We start from the raw sequence: 21,397 nt of genomic DNA, 5'->3' as shown, positions 1-21,397 counted from the left end.
CCGGATTGTCTGTCTTCCTGCTGCTGTAGTGTCAAGTTCGCCTGAATCACAACCATGCACTTCCGGGTCTCCTTCAGAGTAAAAGTCTAAAACACTTAATTATCAAATTTTACAGGGTAAAAAAAAAAATCCCATGCAATATCCTGCACAGTTTTCTGAGGAAACTTGTATACTGTCCATCTTACATATCAAGTATATAGGCAAAGATTTGGCTTAGAAAATATTTTTCAAAACATAAAGCCATATCGTATTTCCTTTATTTCAAACACATATCTTCATGTGGTTCTAAATTTGCATTTTCTCTCTAGTGACCACAGATAATAATAATACTAATATTTAACCACTTTATAGTCGAGCACTGAAAAGAGAAGTTTTGGGAAAATACAGGGTGTCCACAAAGTCTCTTTACAATTTAAAACATTCATTACAAAAGCAATTGATGAGATGTGTTAATCAGATTTGTTCTATGTACTCAGTGGTAGTTTTTAATCACATTGCATTTGTGTATCATGTATCGAACAAAGATACGGCACATCAACGACCTGAAGCAAAAGATCACCGATGCCATTGCCATCATTGATGAGGCTATGCTAGAGTGAAAATGGCAAGAAATCGAATACCGTCTTGATGTGCTTCGTGCAACTAATGGTGCCCAAATGATTACATTTTCACAGATGTCTATTAATTTGCTTTTGTAATAAATTTGTTAAATTGTAAAGAGACTTTATGGACACCCTGTACACTAATTTGCTTTCTGTCATGGGAAGATTGACACTGCTGCCCACGTTATCGTAGTTTTAAGTCTTTGTGCTCACCAGCTGTAGCTTTATATTTCACTGAAAGAAAAGTAAATTTTTAAAAATGATGATTTTTACTTTATTTTGCTTTAAGTTTCATATAAACCACAGGACCTTTTTTATCACAGGTTATTTGAGTTATCAAAGCAGGAAACACACAGGTGAAACTAATAACACCGATGATGACTCAGTTTCATTTAAATGCCACATCCTGGAATGACACCACAGCTGTAATTAACGTTACCAGTAGTTCCACTTTTATAATCATCTTCTTCTCTGTAAAGTTGTACCAAGACATGATTCAACAAGACTTCTGATAACTTCAGATTCACAAAGACATTCATATTTCTTCATTTATTGCTTCTTTTTTTTTTTTAAGTGTGATTGTCAACTTTGCTTGTAATATTACTGTAATCTGTTGTTAAGATCTATCGTGATGCTTGCGTGATTTCTTATCTTTGAAAACCAGGTCAGGTTAGCAGCTGCTAACGTTAAACATTAATTTGCTTTTTTTTCTCTAGAACTACACACTGTTTGTAGGACTTTGGTGGTGAAGCATAACAGGAAAAATCAGCTTCTATAATTTAGTGCAATCAGGATTTTTTTTAGTCTTTACAAACTACTGTCATGAAAACAAGGATCTCATATCATATTTTAGCTGATAAAGAGCTTAGATTCACATTTCTAAACTCTAAACTGGACCTCTGGGGTGATCTTATCGGTGATTTAAAAGTCAAATTAAAGTCAGAGACATTTTGAGGACGTGCTCAGAAGGTTGATTATCATCTTCTGTAAAACTTGTAAGAAAAAAAAGAATATACAAAAAAAAATACGTTCACAATTTAAATCAATGTTAAGGCTACTTGATAAGGGAAAAAATTCAAAATAGATTCAAAGCAGAAAACTGAAATTCAGCACTGAGAGAGACTTAAGTGAAACATGATCAAGTACAAATTTTCGCCCTGCTTTCACAACCAAAAGCAGGTGTTAATGTGCATTATTTAACTTTTCATTTCAGTTTCTCATATTTATTTCTAAAAATCACAAACCTGAATAGATTTTTTAATTTATAAAGGGTGAAACATAACCATCATTTCACATGCTCAAAATCTTAGTGGCCCTTATTTTTTGCCCCCTTATTAAGACGTTGAGCTCAAGTTTCACTGTTGAACGTCATCCCTCGTCTTTCTCAGTATTTCCTATAATTTCTCAAACACCTGAAAAAAAAGAGAAGAAAACACAAAACAGGCAAATCTATAGTGGTTTACAGCGTATCAAATCCTCACAGATCCTCTCTAACACCTGCATATCCGGTTGATACTCTGTGAACATTCAGTACCGCCCAGACGTCCTCCAGGCAGGTCCACAGACAACCTGAATTCATATTGCGGGATCTCTTCAAGTGGCTGGTTTGGTCCTTTTAAGTCAATGGTAAAACGTTCCAGTTTATTAACTATCATCACACTCTCCGCTCAATCGTTTGAAACACAAAAATATAGCTTTCAAAAAAAAATCTGCAGAGCAAAATTAAGGAAATCGTGATTCATTTAACAAATTAGCATCAACATTCATATTTTTTTAACATTCAACAAATTATCCGACCACATCCTGGCCATCCTTTGATTGAAAACCATCTGAGCAGAGAGACCTCGTAACGCTCTGGTCCTGCATGTGGGATCCGGTCCATCGTAGTTTCTTCTAAGCTGGTGATTAGCGTGAGTGGATTCATTGAGGCACAAAATAAGAAGTCACCACTGTCAACTCTTCTCATCTTCATCAGTGTTTTCGTAACATTCACTGTCCAAGTGCATGGCGCTCAGCTGCTTCTCAAAGTTCAAAAACGTGTGGTTGCAGTCCTTCTCCAACATCTTCTTCCATATTTTTACTGGAAGAGGAAATAAAGAAAAAATACAGATGTTTGATTAAAATTTCACTTTCAAATTGTTCCCTCTAACTAAGTCAAGAAATTTCACTCGGTTTCACCTCGTCAGTCCAGTTCACAGGGTGATCAGGACTTTAACTTACTGTATTCTGGTTCTTCCGGTTGTGCGGTGTCGGGATCGGGCTGCTCAGCGAGACTCGGGTCGTTTATCTCAACATTTTCTGCATGCTCTTCTTCTGATTGGTTGGTCTGCTCCAGGCTCAACACCATCACCTCGTAGGCTTTCCTGGCCTCAGATGACAACTCGATCATCTTATGATAAAAGTCCTGCGAGGAGTAAGGATAAAAAAAATGTCAGCCTTTGTGAAATACTAAAGTTATATTCTAGTGATAAGAACAAAGTAAAATAAAAACACTGATGTGGAGCATTTCAAACAACTGTCTTGTTCTCCGTTAGTTCAACATAAATCTGACCTGTGCTCCGTCGTAGTTGAAGATGCCCACCAGGCTGACGGGCACCGCCTTGTTGACGCAGCGACCCAAAGCTTTCCGTGAGAGGGCGAAGACGAACGGCACCCCCTGTTCACGGCAAGTGTCGATGATGTTGTGAAGAGCCTCGTCCAGGCCTCCTGCGAAACACGAAACACTTTTATGGACTTCAGCATCATGTTTTTTAATGCATTGTGTGTTCCAGCTAGTACATAAAGCTACCAGGTGTGTTCAGACTGGGTCCACATTAGGTCGGGTAAATCTGAAAAAGGCCTTTTATCCACACTAAGACGCCATTTTTCACACCCGCAGTGAAGAAATGTTAAAAAACTGTTGCCTCATGTTTTAATTTTGACAGAGGAAATGGAGCTTTTCAAAAATGATTATATCAGAGGAAGCATCAGAAGGTTTTGAACACTCATGTAACAAAACTTCTTTTATCTACCAATGAAGGAGGAAGGACAGTTTCAGTGTGAACGGAGATCTTTACGAGATCTTTTATTGTGTGAAAACAAAGTGTGACCACATTTGCATTTTCAGCACAACTGAAACTGAAATATTTGCTTGACAAAACTTGTATTGGCATCAATTTGATTCATCATTTCAGTCGTTTTTTTAAGTAAAAATACCAAACATTTACTCTTACCAGTGTTTCAAATGTGAGGATTTGCTGCTTTCTATCTTATATGTATAATAGTGAATTTAATATCTTTGTACAGCAATTTAAAATATAACCTTAAGCTCTGAGTAATTGTAGATTTTTTCAATTAATTTCATTTCACAGACTAAATGACGAATAATTTGAAAGTAATCCTTGGTTTCAGATTTAACCAGTCTAGTGTGGATAAAATCTCTTTAATGTACTTCCAAAAAAATAAAAAATAAAATAAAAAAAAACAAATAAGAATAAAAGCTGTTGTTGCTTTATCAGAAAAAACTAAACAAACTTGATTTGAAACTTTGAAAAAAAAAAAACCCCAAAAAAACAAACACTTGAACCAAAGTTTGCTCTCATGCAGATTTGGCCAATTAACCACAGAATAAGAAAAATTTGAGAAGAGATTTTAACTCTTCGATGCAGTTTACTCAAATTTTAAAAAAATTGTGGACATTTCCAAGTCTCCATAAAATGAATCCCTGAAACAGACTCAAAGGTGAAACCGTAACCTTTCACAGGGACTCGGTACCTTTGGACTGGATGCGCTCACAGTTGGGTGAGATGATGACGCACTTGACCTTCCTGAGTTTGAGGTGCTTCAGGACCTCTCGCAGGCCCATCACAAGCCGCCTCTTCATGCGAGCCTTCATGGGGTCCTTCTGGTAGAGGCGGTCCTGGAAACGAACCAGCTCCTTAAGCAGAGTCGTCACACACTCATCCACGTCTTTGCTCAGCATCTGGCTGCAATAGCTGAATGTACAATGATAGATATTTCAAATTTAACAAAGGTGAAAAAACCTGTGACATTAAATGTTTTTCTACAAAGCCACAAAAGAATCTTACTCTCTGAACTTTCTGCTGTGGATTTTGGGTCGGTCTGCGGAGCACGGCACAGCTGAGGTGGTTTGTTCCTCCACGGTTTCGTCTGTGTTGGACTCTCCGTCACCTTCTTTCTCAGTTTGGTCTGTGTCATTTAATTCTGGCTGATTATCATCGACAGGACTGACATCCTCATCTAAGGTCACAGAAGCACAAAATACAGATCAAATATCAAATATTAGCCAATATTAATAAAAGGTTTTCTTCACTATTTATAGTTGTTGATTACCCTAAATAACATTTTCTATCATTTTACACACTTGCTCTGACCTGTGAGATTGGCGTCACACTGCTCTTCTTCTATGGCATCATTTGTGAGTTTGGACTCTTCTTCAGGCAGCAGGCCGCTTTCCTCAAGCAATCGTCTCTGTTTCCTCTCCTCTCTTTCTTTCAAAATGACCTGAAGATCAGGCAGAAATCAACTAATGACAAACCTGTACTGTAAAATCACAAAATGTAATATATCTATATTTGTTCCAGAGTGAGTAAGTGGACTTACCTTCTTGAGAGCAGTAGGTTTCTTGGCTTTGGGCACTTCTCTCTGCTTGCCTTTCTTCACCAAAGGGCTGGTGGAGTCCAGGGGATTGTGTGCAATTTTATCCTGCTGTCGAAGTGGTTTCTTCTGGACTGATGGTTGCTTATTGATGACGGGCAGTCCTCCACCAACTATAAAAGAAACAGCTAAGGATTTATTCTGGACCTGGCTTTGATACTTTGCACTGACAGATGTGGATCAGTAAAAATATTAATACAAAGTAGGCTAATGTTCAGTATGTTCAAGATGCTGAATGTCACCGACCTGAGATGACTTGCTTGACGTCCTGCTTGGCTTTCTGAGATTGTTGCTTCTTTTCAAGGACGGCCAACATGTTTCCGATGTCCAACTGAACGGGAACTTTACTCTTTTTCCCAGAGACCTTCTCAGCTTTCTAGAAAGCAGGTGATCAAGAAAAAGGGTACATAACTGAGGACACCCCTGTGCAATATCACTAAAATGTTAAATGATTCAACATCATATCATCTTACATGACTGAAGTATTTTTAGCTTGAAGTTGGGGTTGATCTTATATAGACGAAGAGTTAGAAGCTAGAAGTTGGACAGACTAAACTAAAAGTACAGACCTCAAAGTAAAACTTCAGTGAAACAAATGGGAGTACACCTGTGACTTCCAATTAAATCTAATGGTGTGAACAAGTCTATAAAAGAACCTGTGAGCACCATAACTTCCTCAGTTTAGGCCTGAGCCGTGGCTAATGCAACATGGCTCCACATGATGAGGAAGTATGTGAACAAGTAAGACACCAGACTGTGAGACTTCTTAAAGATGGGAAAGGGTAGATATGGGTAAGATCATCAGTAGGCGACAGAACAGAACACAAAACACAGTTGCAGCAGTGGTTAGGAGGTACAGGAGGACCCACACCCTCCTCGAAAAATGACGGCACATACGCAGCGTTCAATTGAAAAACAGACGGCCAAGTGTTGGCACAATGTGGTGCTTCAGTGGCTGCTCAGACAGTGCAAAGATCATTGCATGAAGTCAACCTCTCCGGACGACGTCCAAGAAGAAAACCAATGGTTCCAAAACAGCACTGACATCTCCAGGATAATATCAGGAGTCTGAATTTAAGAGAAAAATACAAACCTGTCCTTTCTTAGCTGTGTCTGTGGGAGGTTTTGCTGCTGGTGTTTTTTCCTTGTTCTGATCAGCAAATTGATGCTGAACACTTTCTCTTTGGTTTTCCTGAAAAAAAAACAACAAAAAAACATCATAGATTTTGCAGATAACTAACTGAATTATTTAAGTGACATTCTATGGACACATTTGTTTTCACCTGTAAGATCCATGTTAGCTAAAAAATAAAACAATAAAAAGAACAATTTACATATTAAAACATCTGGAAGAATAAAACGAGTAATTTTTGTGTACCTCATTGCATAGTTTTGCGGTCCCAGTAGAAGCAAGAGTCAAGCCTGGGAACTCCTCTTCATCCTAGACAAGAAGATTTTTTTTTTTTTAAACTTCAACCTAGCAGCTTTTTTTTTGATAAATATAAACTTCATTTAAAAAAAACAACTAATAAAACATGTATAAAACTGGATTTAGCCTTTAGCTTGAATGATAATACAGTGAACAAGTCTTATTTACCTCAAACTTTGGAGGCTCCTGATAAACTGCTGGCTCCTCTGACTCAACTTCAACATCTTCACCAGCACCTTTAGCTTTCTTCTTCTTTTTCTTACGTTTCTTCTTTCCTGAGGCTCCCTCTTCCTGTTGTGCAGTCACATCCTCGGTCTGACAGGACGTAAAACAGAAATTCAAGTTTTGACTGACAGCCGCATTTTCTTGCCGAGCTTTAATAGACTAAACCGCCACACATTGAAATGATCAGCAATTGATGTTCACTTTGATGTTCATTTACCAAATACAATAAAGAACACAGTACATGATTTAAAGCCTGTTCATTACCCTGATTTTTCCCTGATGACTGTCTGCCTTCACTGTGCACAGTTTATACAAAAAAAGGCAGCTCACCATTAACAGATGTCATTCTCTTGGTGTGTGCTCAGATTTAAGTCTACATTTGGGTATTAGACCAGTGCAGGTGTCACAATTAATAAAGTTTATTATTAAAAACAAGGATGACTGAATGTAATCAAGTTGTTTAATGCTGGTTAGATTAATTGCTAATTAAATCATGGGTAAAAATGTCATATATTAGACATATAGTATGTTTGAATCCTCATAAAATACAAGATCCAGCACCTTTTTTTCCCATTTTCGACACTCCTTACTTTACTCGTCAGGTTATATCTGTCCTTTACTAATTAATGTCTGTTCAACCTGCAAAGTCACAGTAAATGTTTCATACAGACGCTGGTGTTAATAAGAGCTCTTCATTCAACCCACAGGTCAAAGAAAAAAAATTCTGTGTTATTCGTTTTTAAAAGGGAAGACTTTTAGCTACTGCTCTTGCCTGTAGCCTTTTTGTCAGACTTGCTTAAGGCAGCAGGAAGAGAGTGTGTTAGGTAACTTCTCAATTTGCTGTGTGGATTTTCTTCTTAAGAATGCAGTCTGTTTGGAGTACGTTTACACCTGGCGGAGATCTGATTGCACCTCTAGCTCTGGTCTGGTTGATCCAGTCGCATTCCAGTGAAAGTACAAGCCGAGTGTATTTGAACCTTGAAATAACACGCGCCTGTCTTTATTAAGACAACCTATCAAGATGCAGTTTGTATGTTACTTTAGGGTGTATATTTGCTCACAGTGTTTATATTTTCAGCCATATAAAACAACAGCATGAGCAAATGAGCATTTCAGTACACTGGATGGCAGATTTTTGGTAGGTTTTGTTTACATTTTTGTTAGGCTGATTCAAATAAACTCCCATCTTGCTTTAGTTAGAACATTTTTTCCGGTATCTCTTACTGCTGGGAAAAATGACAACTTGCATAAAAAGGTATAGATTTCACCTTTGAGATTGTTAATGAAGGAAAGCACAGTGTATCTGTATCCAACACTGAAAATATTATGCAGTTGTAAAATCTGTAATGTTGAGTCTTTCCAGATACGATTTTTTAATTCTTCTTTTAAGTTTCTAGTTTAACTAAAAGCTGAGCTGTTATCTAGAAAGTCTAAATCACACTTATCTGCTAACCTGCATGTGGTTGCTGCCGTTTGTCCTCTCTGTAGCGACAGGTTTCTTCGGAGGCTGAGAGGCGACATTGGCCCAGGAAGTCACCACAGGCTGACCTTTTCACATAAAAATTCAGATAGTCAATGTATAAAATAGTATTTGCGTTGTCTTACAGTCAGTGAAAAACTGATATTAGTAATTTTCACTCTACCTGGTGGGACAGCAGAGGAGTCTGGCTTAGCATAAGTGGCACTTTGTTGGGGGTCAGGCTGTGTTGGAGATGCTTTCCTATCAGTCTATTCGACAGAAAATTACAGTAACACCAAATTCATGAGTTCAACTCTTTGTTAGTGAGCATTCACCTCAAACTTCTATAAAATATCTCATTAGATATTTCTGTAAGCTCACCTTCCAGGAAGATGCCGGTTTTTGAGTTTGAGGGCGCACAGATGGAGGATTCGGCCCCCAGCACTCTTTCTGAACAAGTGGAGGGCCTGCTCGACCCAGCGGGACACCAGCTAACTCTGGGAAATCTGCCATCTTTACCTCAAATGGGGCCAAGTCAGTCTGTGCTGGTTTTGACCTCCCTGCAGAGTTCGGGGCAGATCTGGCACCTCTAAAACCTGCAAATCAATTACATATTAACGTCAGTGCACAAGTAAAAAGTAAAGGAAATAAAATTAAAGGACGGGGTCACAATTTTTCCAGTCTGTCTTAAAACAACAGTCAGGCACCCATATGAACAGTGAAAGAAGTTTTCCCCACTGTAATCATTCCTGTTCATATTGACCATAAGAGATCATTAGAAGGTATTTTCAGTATAAATGATTGGGCCAAGCTCCAAAGTGTGCACTTCAAAGTTTAACTGAAGCTTACATTCAGCTTCAGCAGTCTGAGTTAGTCATATCAAAAGGATATCTGCCACATTTACAGTGTTTTTAGTGTCAAATGCCCTCTTTGTGTTACCCTGTTGAGCTGCAGTGGAAGTATAGTAACAAAAAGAGGGACTCTGTCACTAAAAGTTGACTCATTTTAAAGTCAGGGATCATTCAAGAAAAGTAACTCTCCATTTAGTTGCCATGTATTTTTAAGTACCTCTTTTCTGTGCATCCATTGAGCTCTTGCCCATTATTCTGCCTTGAGCCGGAGAGTCGTTGTTGTTTTTTGATGTCTGTGGAGATGAAAGGAAATCACTGGCATTAGTTTCAGGAAGAAAGTTTGTTTTTATCTAGTTGCCTTTCTTTAAAAAAACAACAACATGAAACCAACTTTTGCTTGTGGATCCCGTATGGACCTGTCTCTCTGTTGGAAATCATCACTGGCGTCTCTGGCAGCACGACGGCTGCTGCTGTAGCCGTGACTCCTTGGCACATCTCCACCTTTTCCTGCCGCCACTCCATTAATATTTGATGGATTCTGCTTTGAGCTCAGACCTGACCGATTCCTTGTGTAAAGTTGAGAAAATTGACACAAATAAGAGGCTGTATAATTGAAACTTGTGAAGTGATTTGAGTGCTTTGACAGAGATAAAATAGATTAAATGTGAATATATTCCTTACCCTCTTGTCACATATGGATTTGGTAATATCAGAGGCGGTGATGAGGCCGTGTGAGGCTCAGCAGGCTCATTCCTCTGTCTCCTCTGGTGTTTCTGGTCAAAAGACTGCACAACAAGACAGCAAGTTTACTTATTAATTATTTTATTTCAACCACAGGGCAATTCAAAGTGCTTTACAATAAACAGGGTTCCCACACATTTGTACCATTGAATTTTCAAACCTTTTCCATAATATTAAACCCAATTTCCATGACTTAATTTAAGTAGTTTAACAAAGGTAAGCCCACATAGTGACTATAGGGCACAGTAACGGGTTTTCACCTGGCATGATCCCAAATCTGGACATCATAGCCAGAGCTGTTAACTCTTCAGAAAACCTCAGAGTAAGATTTGAGGGGGTTTTTCAAGAAAGTTTGGCTTTCATGGTCCCGACCATACGTCAAAGACATTAAGGCTTTAAGGAAACAAGAAATATGACCATGTACAGCATGAAAGCATTTGATATTTGGGTGGGACAGTCAAATGGGAGGGGGCTCTGTGGGTCCTTTAACAGATTCCACGTTCATGCAGCCTCTCCGTCTTGTATCCCTTATCTTTGATATCAGATTGGGTCCCTAATTCAAAACTTTTCCAAAACATTCACCTAACTCCAAACCATTTCCAGGCCTGGAAAACAGTTTTTCTAATTTCATAACTTTTCCAGGAATGTTATGACCATGGGAACCCTGAATAAAGAAAACTGCATAAAAAAGAAAAAGAAACACAATATAACTTTCAAGAAATACACTTAAATACAATCAAAGAGTGACAATGAAGATACAAAATAGGCTAAAACCAGAATAAGACAGCAGATTATTGACTGTCTGCTGTCACATGACCTTTGACTCTTATTGATCCTCAGCTCAGACATGTGTCACCACAGCAACCTGTTTAATATTATATCTGATCACTTTTATCCATAATTAACACAAAAAGCACACCAAATTTAATCAGCTCGACGCCTGATTCAAGTAAAAGCTGACGATCAGATTATTAAAGTTGGAATTAAAACTATTAAACTATATAATATTTAACTTTTTGGAGTAAATTAAACTCGTCGTAACTGAACGGTCACGTCCGACAAACCGTCACGTTTAACGGTCAAAACGGCTTTTAAGGATAAAAACGGTTTTTAACGTTTATAACCGTTAAAAGCCGTTATAAGTGAGCTATGTCAGAGCTAGCATTAGCACTGCTAGCTAGTTAGCTTAAAAAAATACAGCCCCGATACGTTGTGTGTTTTTTTTGTGTGAACTACCTTCTCCATGTTGAGGTCGTTCCTATTTGCAGTCACATCCCCGCAGGTTGACTCGGGTCTGCTGTGTGGTTGTTGTCATATCGCCTGTTACAGTAGAGCAGCGTTTATCGATGCTAACAACAACAACGTGTCAGGCTATATAAGAGAGACCTGTTTGATAGCAGCTCGGCTAGTTGATTGAAACAGCTGATGTTTACATTGTGGAGCAGAGAGGAGAGTTTACAGCGACATCTGCTGGTTTTACAGTGAAAAAAAAAGATATTTACAAACAGTGGAAGAAATACTCATCCTTTATTCAAGAAAAAGCACCAATATAGTCATGTAGAAATACCCCATTACTAGTAAAAGTCCTGCATGAAACTCCTACTTAAATACGAGTGTTAGCTGCAAAATGTAGTTAAAGTATTGCAGTAAAAGTACAAGTATTATGAGTGATGTAGTTAAAGTATTGCAGTAAAAGTACACAAGTATTATGAGTGATATAGTTAAAGTATTACAGTAAAAGTAGTGGTTTGGTCCCTCTGGCTGATATATTATTATATATGACATCATTAAACTATTAATAGTGAAGCATCAGTGTTAGAGCAGCATGTTACTGTTGTAGCTGCTGGAGGTGGAGCTAGTTTACACTACTTTATATACAGTTAGCTAGTTTAGTCCAGTGGTTTTCAAAGACTCATCAGGTAAATGTGAGGGGTCATGAGATGATTAATGGGCGAAGAAAGAAGAAAAAACATAGTTCAGATAAACAAATCTGTTTTCAGTTTTTTTTACTCTTTCTCTAATCTTTGATTTTTGCTGTGATATTGGATCATTTGAACATTTATTGAAATGAAACCATGTGAGAAGTTTAGAGGGCTTTGCAATCCAAGTAAAAGTAAAACATTGATTACCAGCTAAATATAGGTATCAATAGTAAAGTCAGACAGTCCATTTCAGGGTGTAATAATACAATTTTAACTAATATGTAGTTTCATCCATAAAAATGCATCATATTTTAAAAATGTATCATATGTTTGTATGTAAATTCGTTACCTGCAAATAATGTGATAACATTCAGATAAATGTAGACTAGTAAAAAGTACAATATACTGCCTCTAAGATGCAGTGAGATCAGAGTGTACAGCAGCATAAAAAGGAAATACCCAAATAAAGTACAAATACCTCAAAGCTTATTGAAAAGGTTATTGACTTTTTTATTTATTCATTTGAATGACAAGAAAATAGAAAAACATTTTTGAAAAAAGAGCTAAATAAAACTACTTTGCTAAAATATAAAATCGGTGATTGATAAAATACTGCGGTACAAAGTAATTATTATATTTCACAAGCTGAATGTTGTATATTTCAAAGGAATGTTATTTGTAATTCACCCTAACCCATGCGTACCATAGTGTTCACGGGTCTAAATGTGCACATGAAAGACATGCCTCCTACAAATCTCCATCTTTTGGCACGTAGATCTTTTCCTGCGTTATCTTGTTTCATGAGATGATCCTCAGTAAACAGCGTAAAAAAACACACATCTTTTCATTATTTCTGTTTGTGATAAAGTCATAATTCAGTGCTTGTTCTCCCAGCAGCTGTAAACATCATAACATTCAACGTATCAGTAAAAAAACATCAGATCGTCTCTGCAATCAGTCTCTCTTGTGGAGTAAAAAGCGTTAACAGAGCTCTTTGAAGCCTCTCTTGTCTTCGTGTCGCTCACTCCTCCTTCAGTCTTCTAGCTGTGCTCAGTAAAGCCAGAGGTACGATGAAAGAGGCTGACGTGAGGAGGAAACAGGTCTGTGCTCCAGCTATCCAGTAAACTGTAAAGCAAACAACAAGGGTTAAACATTATTCTACCACAGTTAATCTCCAGGGACGTAACTACCATATCAATCTACCACATCTCAAGCCCTGATTCTGTCTTCAGTATACATGAGGCAGCTAAAATTAAATGGTATGCATTAAGTATTTATAGTTCTTAAGATGACACAGTGAGACAAGTCATTTGCTCCATGGTGTCACATACTTGATGTCATTCTTGCCTTTTCTCCACTGGCTCCCTGTTCGTTTTGGAATTGATTTTAAGCTTTTACTCATCACTTTTAAAGCATGTCTGGGTCTAGCTCCAAGCTACATAGCAGAAATGCAAGCCCGCAGTCCTAGATTCCAAAGGCGAGGCTGAGATCTAAAGGTAACCGCGCTTTCGCCATCAGGTTCCCTCAGCTTGGAACGACCTGCCTGAGGAAATAAGGCTTACAAGACGGGTAACTTCTTTTAAATCTCTTCTTAATTTCTACAGGCTAGCTTTTATGTGATTATGTGATGTTGCTTGTTTATTGTTACTGTCTTTATATTTCATTTTATTTTACTTTTTCTCCTTACTTTATTTCATTGTCTTCTACTTTCATCTTGTTAATGTCGGCTTTGTTACTGCTCCGTGTTGTATGTCTTTGCTTTGTGTGCCAAAGCACTTTGTAAACTCGGTTTTAAAAAGTGCTATATAAATAAAGTTGTTGTTATTATTATTATTATTATTATGATAAAGTTATTATTCATTCACCAAATAAATAACAATACAATAGCAACAGTTACACATATATAAGCCTATAATGTATTGAGTCATGCCTCTATGTTACATTTCTAAATTAAGTTAGTTTAAATAAGGATAAATGGGCGATTTGAAGTTCAAAGATGTGCAGATGTGCCCATGTGGAATTTTGGTTTATCATAAATATGAGTATAGCTGCATAGCAAAATCCACACAGAAGAAAGACAGCAAATAACAAAGAAACTATGGAGTACAAACAAAAAAAGCAGGTTTCAGAAGAGAAAACTGAAAGAAGCAGCCGTAAAAGAGAAGGTGCCAGACCACATCTTGCATTGGGGCTCATTACGCCATTGATAATTCATGTACAGAACTGAGGCAATCACACAGTGTTGCCTCAAAATTGTTTGTAACTCATGTCTGTCTGCTACTGTTTCATAAACTGTCGAGAACATTTTTCCTTTCACTGCCTTCTGTCTTTCTTACCAGAGGAAGACACAACTGGACCCAGTGCTCTGGCCAGTGCGCCCAAACTACGCAGGATCCCCATCACTGTGCCTTTCTGATTGGCTGAGCCTGTAGGAATATATATATATACACACACAGTGAATAAACAGTAGCAGAGAAAGTGTTAGACAGTTATAGCAAAGTCAAAATGGTTTGTGAGTTTCTGTGAATGAGAAACAACAAAGAGGCTCACCGTGGTCAGAGACGAGCGTCGACAGGCATGGGACGACTAATGCAGCCGCTGTGACGAGAGCAGAAATATAACATATAAACACAGAACGCATTTCATTCAACACAAATAAATACATAAATCCATTACATATAGATATATTTGATGTGATAAGTATATTTTTTTATTCATGCATCAACTACATACAAGCTGTGAGTCACATTTGATGTTATGTGTTGTGTTTTTATTTATTATTAAATTATTCTATTCATTTTTTCAAGATTTTCTGCTGCAGTGATTAATTATCTCTCATTATTATACCATATCACATACATTTTTTTGTTTAATAATGTCTTAAAATTGTCATATACCTACTGTATATTGAATATTAAAATATGGCCGATATGTAGTTTGTGAATGTTTGAGTTTTGCCTCTTGTGTATTTTTGTCGTCAGTAGTCCAGGTACCAGTTTTTAGTAATCCATATTCTTTATATATGTTTGCAATCTATCTAACATTGTGATTCGGTTCTTTCTGCCTACTCTGTCTGTACTGGAAGTGAGATCCCTCCTCTGTTGCTCTTCCTGAGATTTCCTGTCTGAACTGAGGGTCTAACAGAGGGTGTTGCATGCTGTATAGATCGTAAAGTCTTTAAAGATATATTTGTGATTTTGGGCTATATAAATAACACTGACCTAGTTTAAGCATTTCTTGTTTATTAAACGTACTCTTTGAATGTGCACGGCTCAGCAGTGTTTATCAGTCAGACAGAGTGAATCTAAACATGACTCACCAAAAGAGTAAAGTGCCAGGCCAGTGTAGAGCATCATTATATTCCACGATAGCCCAATGAGAATAAACGCTGGGATCAGAGCTATGATCGCCTAAAAATTAGAGAAACACATTTCAGGAACAGGGTTTCTGCAAAGTGCAGATCATTTAATTATTTTCAGCACCACATAGTTTAATTTAAAACCTATTTCACTGTCACACGGATCAATGAATGACGTCAAACCAATAAAGACAAAAGGGCCTTTAGATATTTATCAAGTAGATGAATGTATTAATATTTATATCACACTTTTTACAGTATTTCCCAGTTTTATATAACATTAATAACTAGTGATGTAATTAATTAGTTAGCCATGACCTGGACCCACATAAGTAGCACAATATTGATGGATATATTAACCCATCACAAAATAATGAATCATTTAAAATTATACAGTTCCATTTGCCAAAATTGACACTTACCCATTATAGGATAATTAACTTATCTGGCAACAAAATTAAGTTTGAACTAATTTTACTGTCACCAGTAATATCAAAATCTTTTGTAAATTAAATGTGAATGTGAAATGTAGTAGTATCCAGCCAATACTGGATTTTTTGGACCAAAAAAAAAAAAAATCCACTATCTATATATATTTGGCCGATCTTAAATATATAAAATATATACACAGATGTCTTGTTTTTTGCAATGATCCCTCAAATGTGGCTTTAAAATATAATCGTTTACAGTTCAATAATACATTTCATTATATAAAATGATATCAGTGCACTGAAACTTCACTGTAAATTTAATAACTATAAATAACCATACATTTAAAAAAACTGAATAAAAACATACATTGGTTTATATTAAACTTGAATAAAGAAAAAGGATCAAATATACATAAAATGCTCCTTATATAACATAGCGCACAACATACACGCAGATACCGATATATCTGTGATAGGCCAATATCGGCTGATAATATCAGCTGATCAATATATTGGTCGAGCTCTATATTTCTTTTGAGGAAACTTAATTCAGTGCTTTTTAGAAGTTTTCTGGACATGCAGATTTTCCTGAATAAAGAAAAACATTTGTGAAGTGGTGCATCACATCTCATCAGCAAAGACTATTTTTCCTGAGTCTGTGTGTCATATGAACAGAGATTAATCCTACCATACGAACAGCTTTGATGTGCTGCCCGGGTTTGATTCTGCGAGCATATCCTCCTTGAATCAAAGCCATGATGACACCAATGAAGAAGAACATCTTTCCCTGCTGCATACTGTTCAGAGATAATAAAAAAAAAGATGATTGTAAAACTAAGAATGCTGCTGTTCAAGTGCGTTAAATCTAACCGTCAGAGTACACATCTTTATCTCTGAGTTCATACCTTGTAAAGTGGAACCGCTGATGAGTCAGAAAACTCAGCGTGAACTCCAGACCGGAGAACAGGAAGAGGTAGCAGAAATACACCAGACCCAACACCTGAAGCTTTTGCATTCCTGTAAAGACATTCCCACTTTCCTGTTAGTGTGCCAAAGTACATTTGTGCTTCATAAATGGGTCAAGTGGGTGTAAACCTCTGACGGTAAACTCACTTTCTTTGGAAGGTGGATCTTCTGTTCTGGTGACAGCTGAAAAATGGAACAAAGCTAACGGGTTCAGGAGGTCCCTGGAGTCTCCGAACCCTGAAGACGAGGCCTAAAATTAAACACAAAAAAAAAATCTGTACTTGTCTGACAGAAAAATGTTGCTGCCAATTAAATGATTTAAGCAACCAACTTGTCTTTAGTGGTGCATGGTTATTATCTAACCATTCATTACTGGCTTAGCTGATAATGACCCACACAGGTGTGAAGGAACCACTTATGTTGCCTAATTAGATCCCTTTTAAAGACTGTGTGTGCATGTACAGAGTGTGTTTGAATGACAGCTTCCTCTTTCCTCTGTTAGTGCAGTTATACTCGTTAGAGCAGGAAAAGTTACGCAAATAGCAGCATGGGTGCCAAATTCAGCCCTCATGCAAAAATATTTGGTGGAAAGCCAAATATTTAATCTAACAGCACAGGTATGATATAATTTCCTGTTAGTCTAAAATATTAAAGTATGTTGATGTCTTGTATACCAACTGCAATACAGTATACAATAAATATTAGTTTGTACATGAGTATATACTGTATGTAACCAGTATGTGGCATGATTCAGTGTGACATGTTTCCATAACTGACCTTTACGTCCTTTGAGAGTGTTTCTGGCAGCATGAGCCAAATAAAGAGCAGATCAGCGACACTGAACGCCAAGGCAAGCAGAGCTGGAGTTTGGTAGAAGACGTTTCCTGTCGTTTTGGAGCTGACGGCAAAGTAGGCGCCCATCAGAGGTCCGATAGTGAAGCCCATAGAGAAGGCGATGCCGATCATGGCCTGGTCAAAATGAAATGATCACATTTCTAACATTTAGCTGGAGCTAGAGAGAGTAATCGTTGATTATGACATTTTATCTTGATGACAAACTTTTCCTCATGATCCGTTCTTACCATTCCTCGGTTCCGTGCTTTTGGGCAAGGCAGGTCGGCCATGATGGCAGTGCAGAGGCTGACGTTGCCCTTACAAATGCCCCCAATTACTCGAAACAAAAGGAACATGCTGAAACTCCGGGAAACGGCCCAGACGGCATAGGAGGACATCAGCCCTAACTGGAACACAAGGCGCTCAATTAGACCAAAATGATTGAGCGATGATGGCGAGGCTGCACAGGTTTCTTACATGAATGGAAGATGAACCGTGCAAAGCGAATGAATCGATGATTCATAATAATAATGATATCAATACACCGCTGCTTTTCTCTGTGAAGCTTTAAAAGTGACAGAATACAGCAGTTATATAATAAAGTTACTTACTAAACAGAGTTGGTGTGGTACTCACTGTGGTAAGAAGGAGTAGGGGTCGTCTGCCGTAGTGGTCTGACAGGGCCCCGGTTATAGGGGAAGACAGGAACTGCAGCAGAGAAAACAGGGACCCGATCAGACCTGAAAGTCAAATTAAGAAGCACGAAACTTAAAACTGATGACCTGAAATGAACCTCTGCATCAATGAAATTCTATTAATCGATCGTAACGTAATGCAAAAAGAGCTTCATATGAGCTGTATCGAGTATGAAATTAATCCAAGCACCTCCGAACAGGACGCTGTTGTACTTCTTCTCCATGGGGATGCCGACAGCCTCCCTGAACCAGTCCACGACGCTCTGCAGAGACTGATACACTCCATCCTGCCGGACATGAAGACATAGAAAATACATCGTCACACATCACACGGGATGATATGTGACGATGCAGTGAAGAGGTCACTTCAGGGTTAGTCATCAAGCAGACTGTCACAGCAGCAAAGACTCTCTAATCACTCATGAGTCAGTGATGGTTTTCATGGGATCGCACAAAGCTGCCTTTGTTCAGAGGAGCATCACATCAAATTCTGCAAAACGTCAGTCCGGTATGTCCCATTCAAATTCCTCTTTTCACCCTTTTTTTTGGGGGTTGTTTTGTAATACCAATTTCTACTGTTGGCGGCAATAAACACTAGTTCAACTATGATAACTTTTATTAGTAGATTATTTTAAGTGTCTGCTGGATTATATGATTATCATATAGTGCTCTGCTTTGGTTGATTCATATTTGTTGTTTTATTTTATTTGACCTTTTCTACTATAAATATATTGTTTTTATTGTCGCTATATCCTTCTTGGCAGACTTGTTTGTTATTTATACTCTGTTATTTGACTTTTTTTTCCATTTTTATCACTTTATTTCACTCTGGCCAGATGTATCTGCTAGTTATTTGCTTTGTTTGACATTTTACTGTAATTACTATGTTTTTTATCACATGTTTTACATCCTTTTTAACCTGTATGAAAGTGAACTCAGGGAATTGCTGTAAAGGAGATTAATGCTCTGTCAATTTTCCTGAATAAAAAATGGTCATATATCTAAATAAAAAACTGGCGCTTCATGTTTAATACCCATATCTTCCAAACCATTCTGATCATTTGAATTTGACAATCAAATGTGTGTCCATATCTTCTGACAGTGAATTATTAGGCAACATGGTACAGTTTTAATGGTCAAATAGAAAGTTATGAGAAGCAGTTATTCAGTTGAACTAACCCCTGTTTGTGCATAGTGGTCCAAAATTGAAGGCAGGAGAGGCAGAATCAGCGTAAATCCCAGCAGGTCCAGCAGCAGGATGATAAACACGATATTGATGACCTTTGACGAGAACACGCCGCCATCTTCTGCAGATTTGTTTACGGCTGACATTCCTACGACAAGATGCGATGTCTCTTCTGTTCATGGGTAAAAAACACGGATAGTAATTATTAGGAAAAGCAGACGTGACTATAAAAGAAATGTAGTTTGTAAAAATTACAATCTGTTATGTGTTGAAACCAAGAAGCTTTTTTTTTTTTTTTTTTTTTTACAGGTTTATAATTTCCTCATTTCCTCGTAAGTTTCCTGGAAAGAGCTGTGTCACTGGTGTTACAGTTTGAATTGATGTTTTTAGTTCCTTGAAAGAGCTGCTCCATTGAAACCATTTACAACTGCAAATGTTATTCTCCATGTATACTGAATCAGATGCTTAATAAGCATGTATCTGACCTGAGGACTCTCGAGGTTAAATCAGAATTAAATGGAAGTTCATCAATTTAACACTGGCTTAATCTTCCCTATAATTAATATCACATTAATTGCTTACAGTTACAGTTGCAGGAAATTTCGGGGCGTTTAACATAAACTGTCAACACTAGCAGTATGTAAGTGATCTGTGGATTCATGCAACTATTAATTATTATTATTATTATTGACTAATCAGCTGTTTATGTTCTCAATTAATTAAGTTTGAAAAAAGGTCAACTTCTTAAAAATCAATGTGTGTGTCTCAGCTTTTAAAGACAAGCATCAAATCCTAACAATTGCATTAAAAATGACTTAAATCAGTTATTTCTTTATGTTATCTGTTGTTAACTAATTAATCAGTCAGTCAACTAATTGTTTCAGCTCTTATCTCAGTAAACATACATGAACAGTGTGTGTAGTTGCTCAGTATGTGATGTGTGATGCCACCCAAGCTGAATGTGTGAAAGTTATGAATGACTCCTATTAATAAAAGCATCCACTATTATGTCACATACACACACAAATAATAGTTTACAATAGCAGATGCATTGCCAGTATTAATCATAGTGTCGATTTTCTACATCTTACAGTAAGACACCAGGAAAGAAAGGAGGAAATAAAGGAGGGAGGAGGAAGGAGGAAACAATTCCTGTAAATACTCAGGTAAAGTTTTTACACAGTGTCGGTAAACTCCTCACTGAATGCATTTAGGTGCAAACGTTTTGTAAATGAGACTAATTAACTCTTAATAAAACCCACACTTCCTACAGGTAGCTGATGTATCCTCCAGAGACTGACCAGCAGTTCAACCAGCATCACTGCCTCCTCTTGAACATTTCTAACCACGAACAGAGATTTTACTCACATGATATCCGCTCAATCATGAATCACAGGTTGGTATCAAAGCGACAGCAGCAGCAGCTCTGACTTCTCTGTATCTCATCGGTCTATTATTATGAGTCCACACCAGGAAGCGGAGTCCTCTTACATTTGGATGACTAAAATGTGTCGTAACTCACAGGCGAGTGCTGCGTTCAGGTGATCCTCGTAAGCTCGTATTTCTGTGTTTCTGCCGCTCCTCTCAGTGACCTGTATGTGCAGAGTGGTGACAAGTAAGTACATTTACTCAAGTACGGTACTTAAGTTTAAATTTGAGCTTTTGAACTTTACTTGAGTATTTTCATTTGATGCAACTTTCTACTTTCTACTCCACTACATTTATTTGACAGCTTTAGTTACTTTTCAGATGAAGATTTGACACAATAGATAATATGACAAGCTTTTAAAATACAACACATTGTTAAAGATGAAGCCAGTGGTTTCCAACCTTTCTGGCTTTTGACGTCTTTAAAAAAAACAGTGTGTAGTCGGGGTCACATTTCAGATGTCTATGAGTTGTTAACAGCTCCACCAAATACAGATTTTCCCTCTAAACTTCTCACATGGTTTAATTTCAATAAATGTTCAAATGATCCAATATTTCACCAAAAATCAAAGATTAGAGAAAAAGTCAAAAATGTCTTCCCTCTCCCATTAATC

General features: G+C 37.4%; 2 protein-coding genes across 2 annotated transcripts; both read right to left on the bottom strand.

Annotated features, from left to right (window-relative positions):
- Positions 1-852: 852 nt before the first annotated feature.
- Positions 853-11,352, bottom strand: LOC133979174 (selenocysteine insertion sequence-binding protein 2-like). Its single transcript, XM_062417645.1, has 18 exons — positions 11,200-11,352; positions 9,904-10,007; positions 9,614-9,788; positions 9,440-9,515; positions 8,753-8,967; positions 8,556-8,640; positions 8,366-8,460; positions 6,856-7,002; positions 6,637-6,699; positions 6,352-6,450; positions 5,505-5,634; positions 5,205-5,371; positions 4,976-5,105; positions 4,670-4,841; positions 4,356-4,576; positions 3,154-3,308; positions 2,823-3,006; positions 853-2,682 (listed from the first exon to the last, which is right to left on the bottom strand). The coding sequence occupies exons 1-18, from the start codon at positions 11,206-11,208 to the stop codon at positions 2,555-2,557; spliced, it is 2,355 nt and encodes a 784-aa protein (XP_062273629.1). The 5' UTR covers positions 11,209-11,352; the 3' UTR covers positions 853-2,554.
- Positions 11,353-12,404: 1,052 nt separating this feature from the next.
- On the bottom strand, positions 12,405-20,859 carry mfsd10 (major facilitator superfamily domain containing 10). Its single transcript, XM_062417834.1, has 13 exons — positions 20,724-20,859; positions 19,349-19,527; positions 18,360-18,456; positions 18,111-18,214; positions 17,723-17,881; positions 17,418-17,609; positions 16,788-16,890; positions 16,580-16,691; positions 16,363-16,471; positions 15,205-15,295; positions 14,436-14,483; positions 14,222-14,311; positions 12,405-13,010 (listed from the first exon to the last, which is right to left on the bottom strand). Exons 2-13 carry the CDS (start codon positions 19,499-19,501, stop codon positions 12,907-12,909), a joined length of 1,362 nt encoding a protein of 453 aa, XP_062273818.1. The 5' UTR covers positions 19,502-19,527; positions 20,724-20,859; the 3' UTR covers positions 12,405-12,906.
- Positions 20,860-21,397: the final 538 nt, after the last annotated feature.

The sequence above is a fragment of the Scomber scombrus genome, chromosome 4, assembly GCF_963691925.1.
Source record: "Scomber scombrus chromosome 4, fScoSco1.1, whole genome shotgun sequence".
NCBI classification, from domain to species: Eukaryota; Metazoa; Chordata; class Actinopteri; order Scombriformes; family Scombridae; genus Scomber; species Scomber scombrus.
This window is presented reverse-complemented; position numbering and strand designations above follow the sequence as displayed.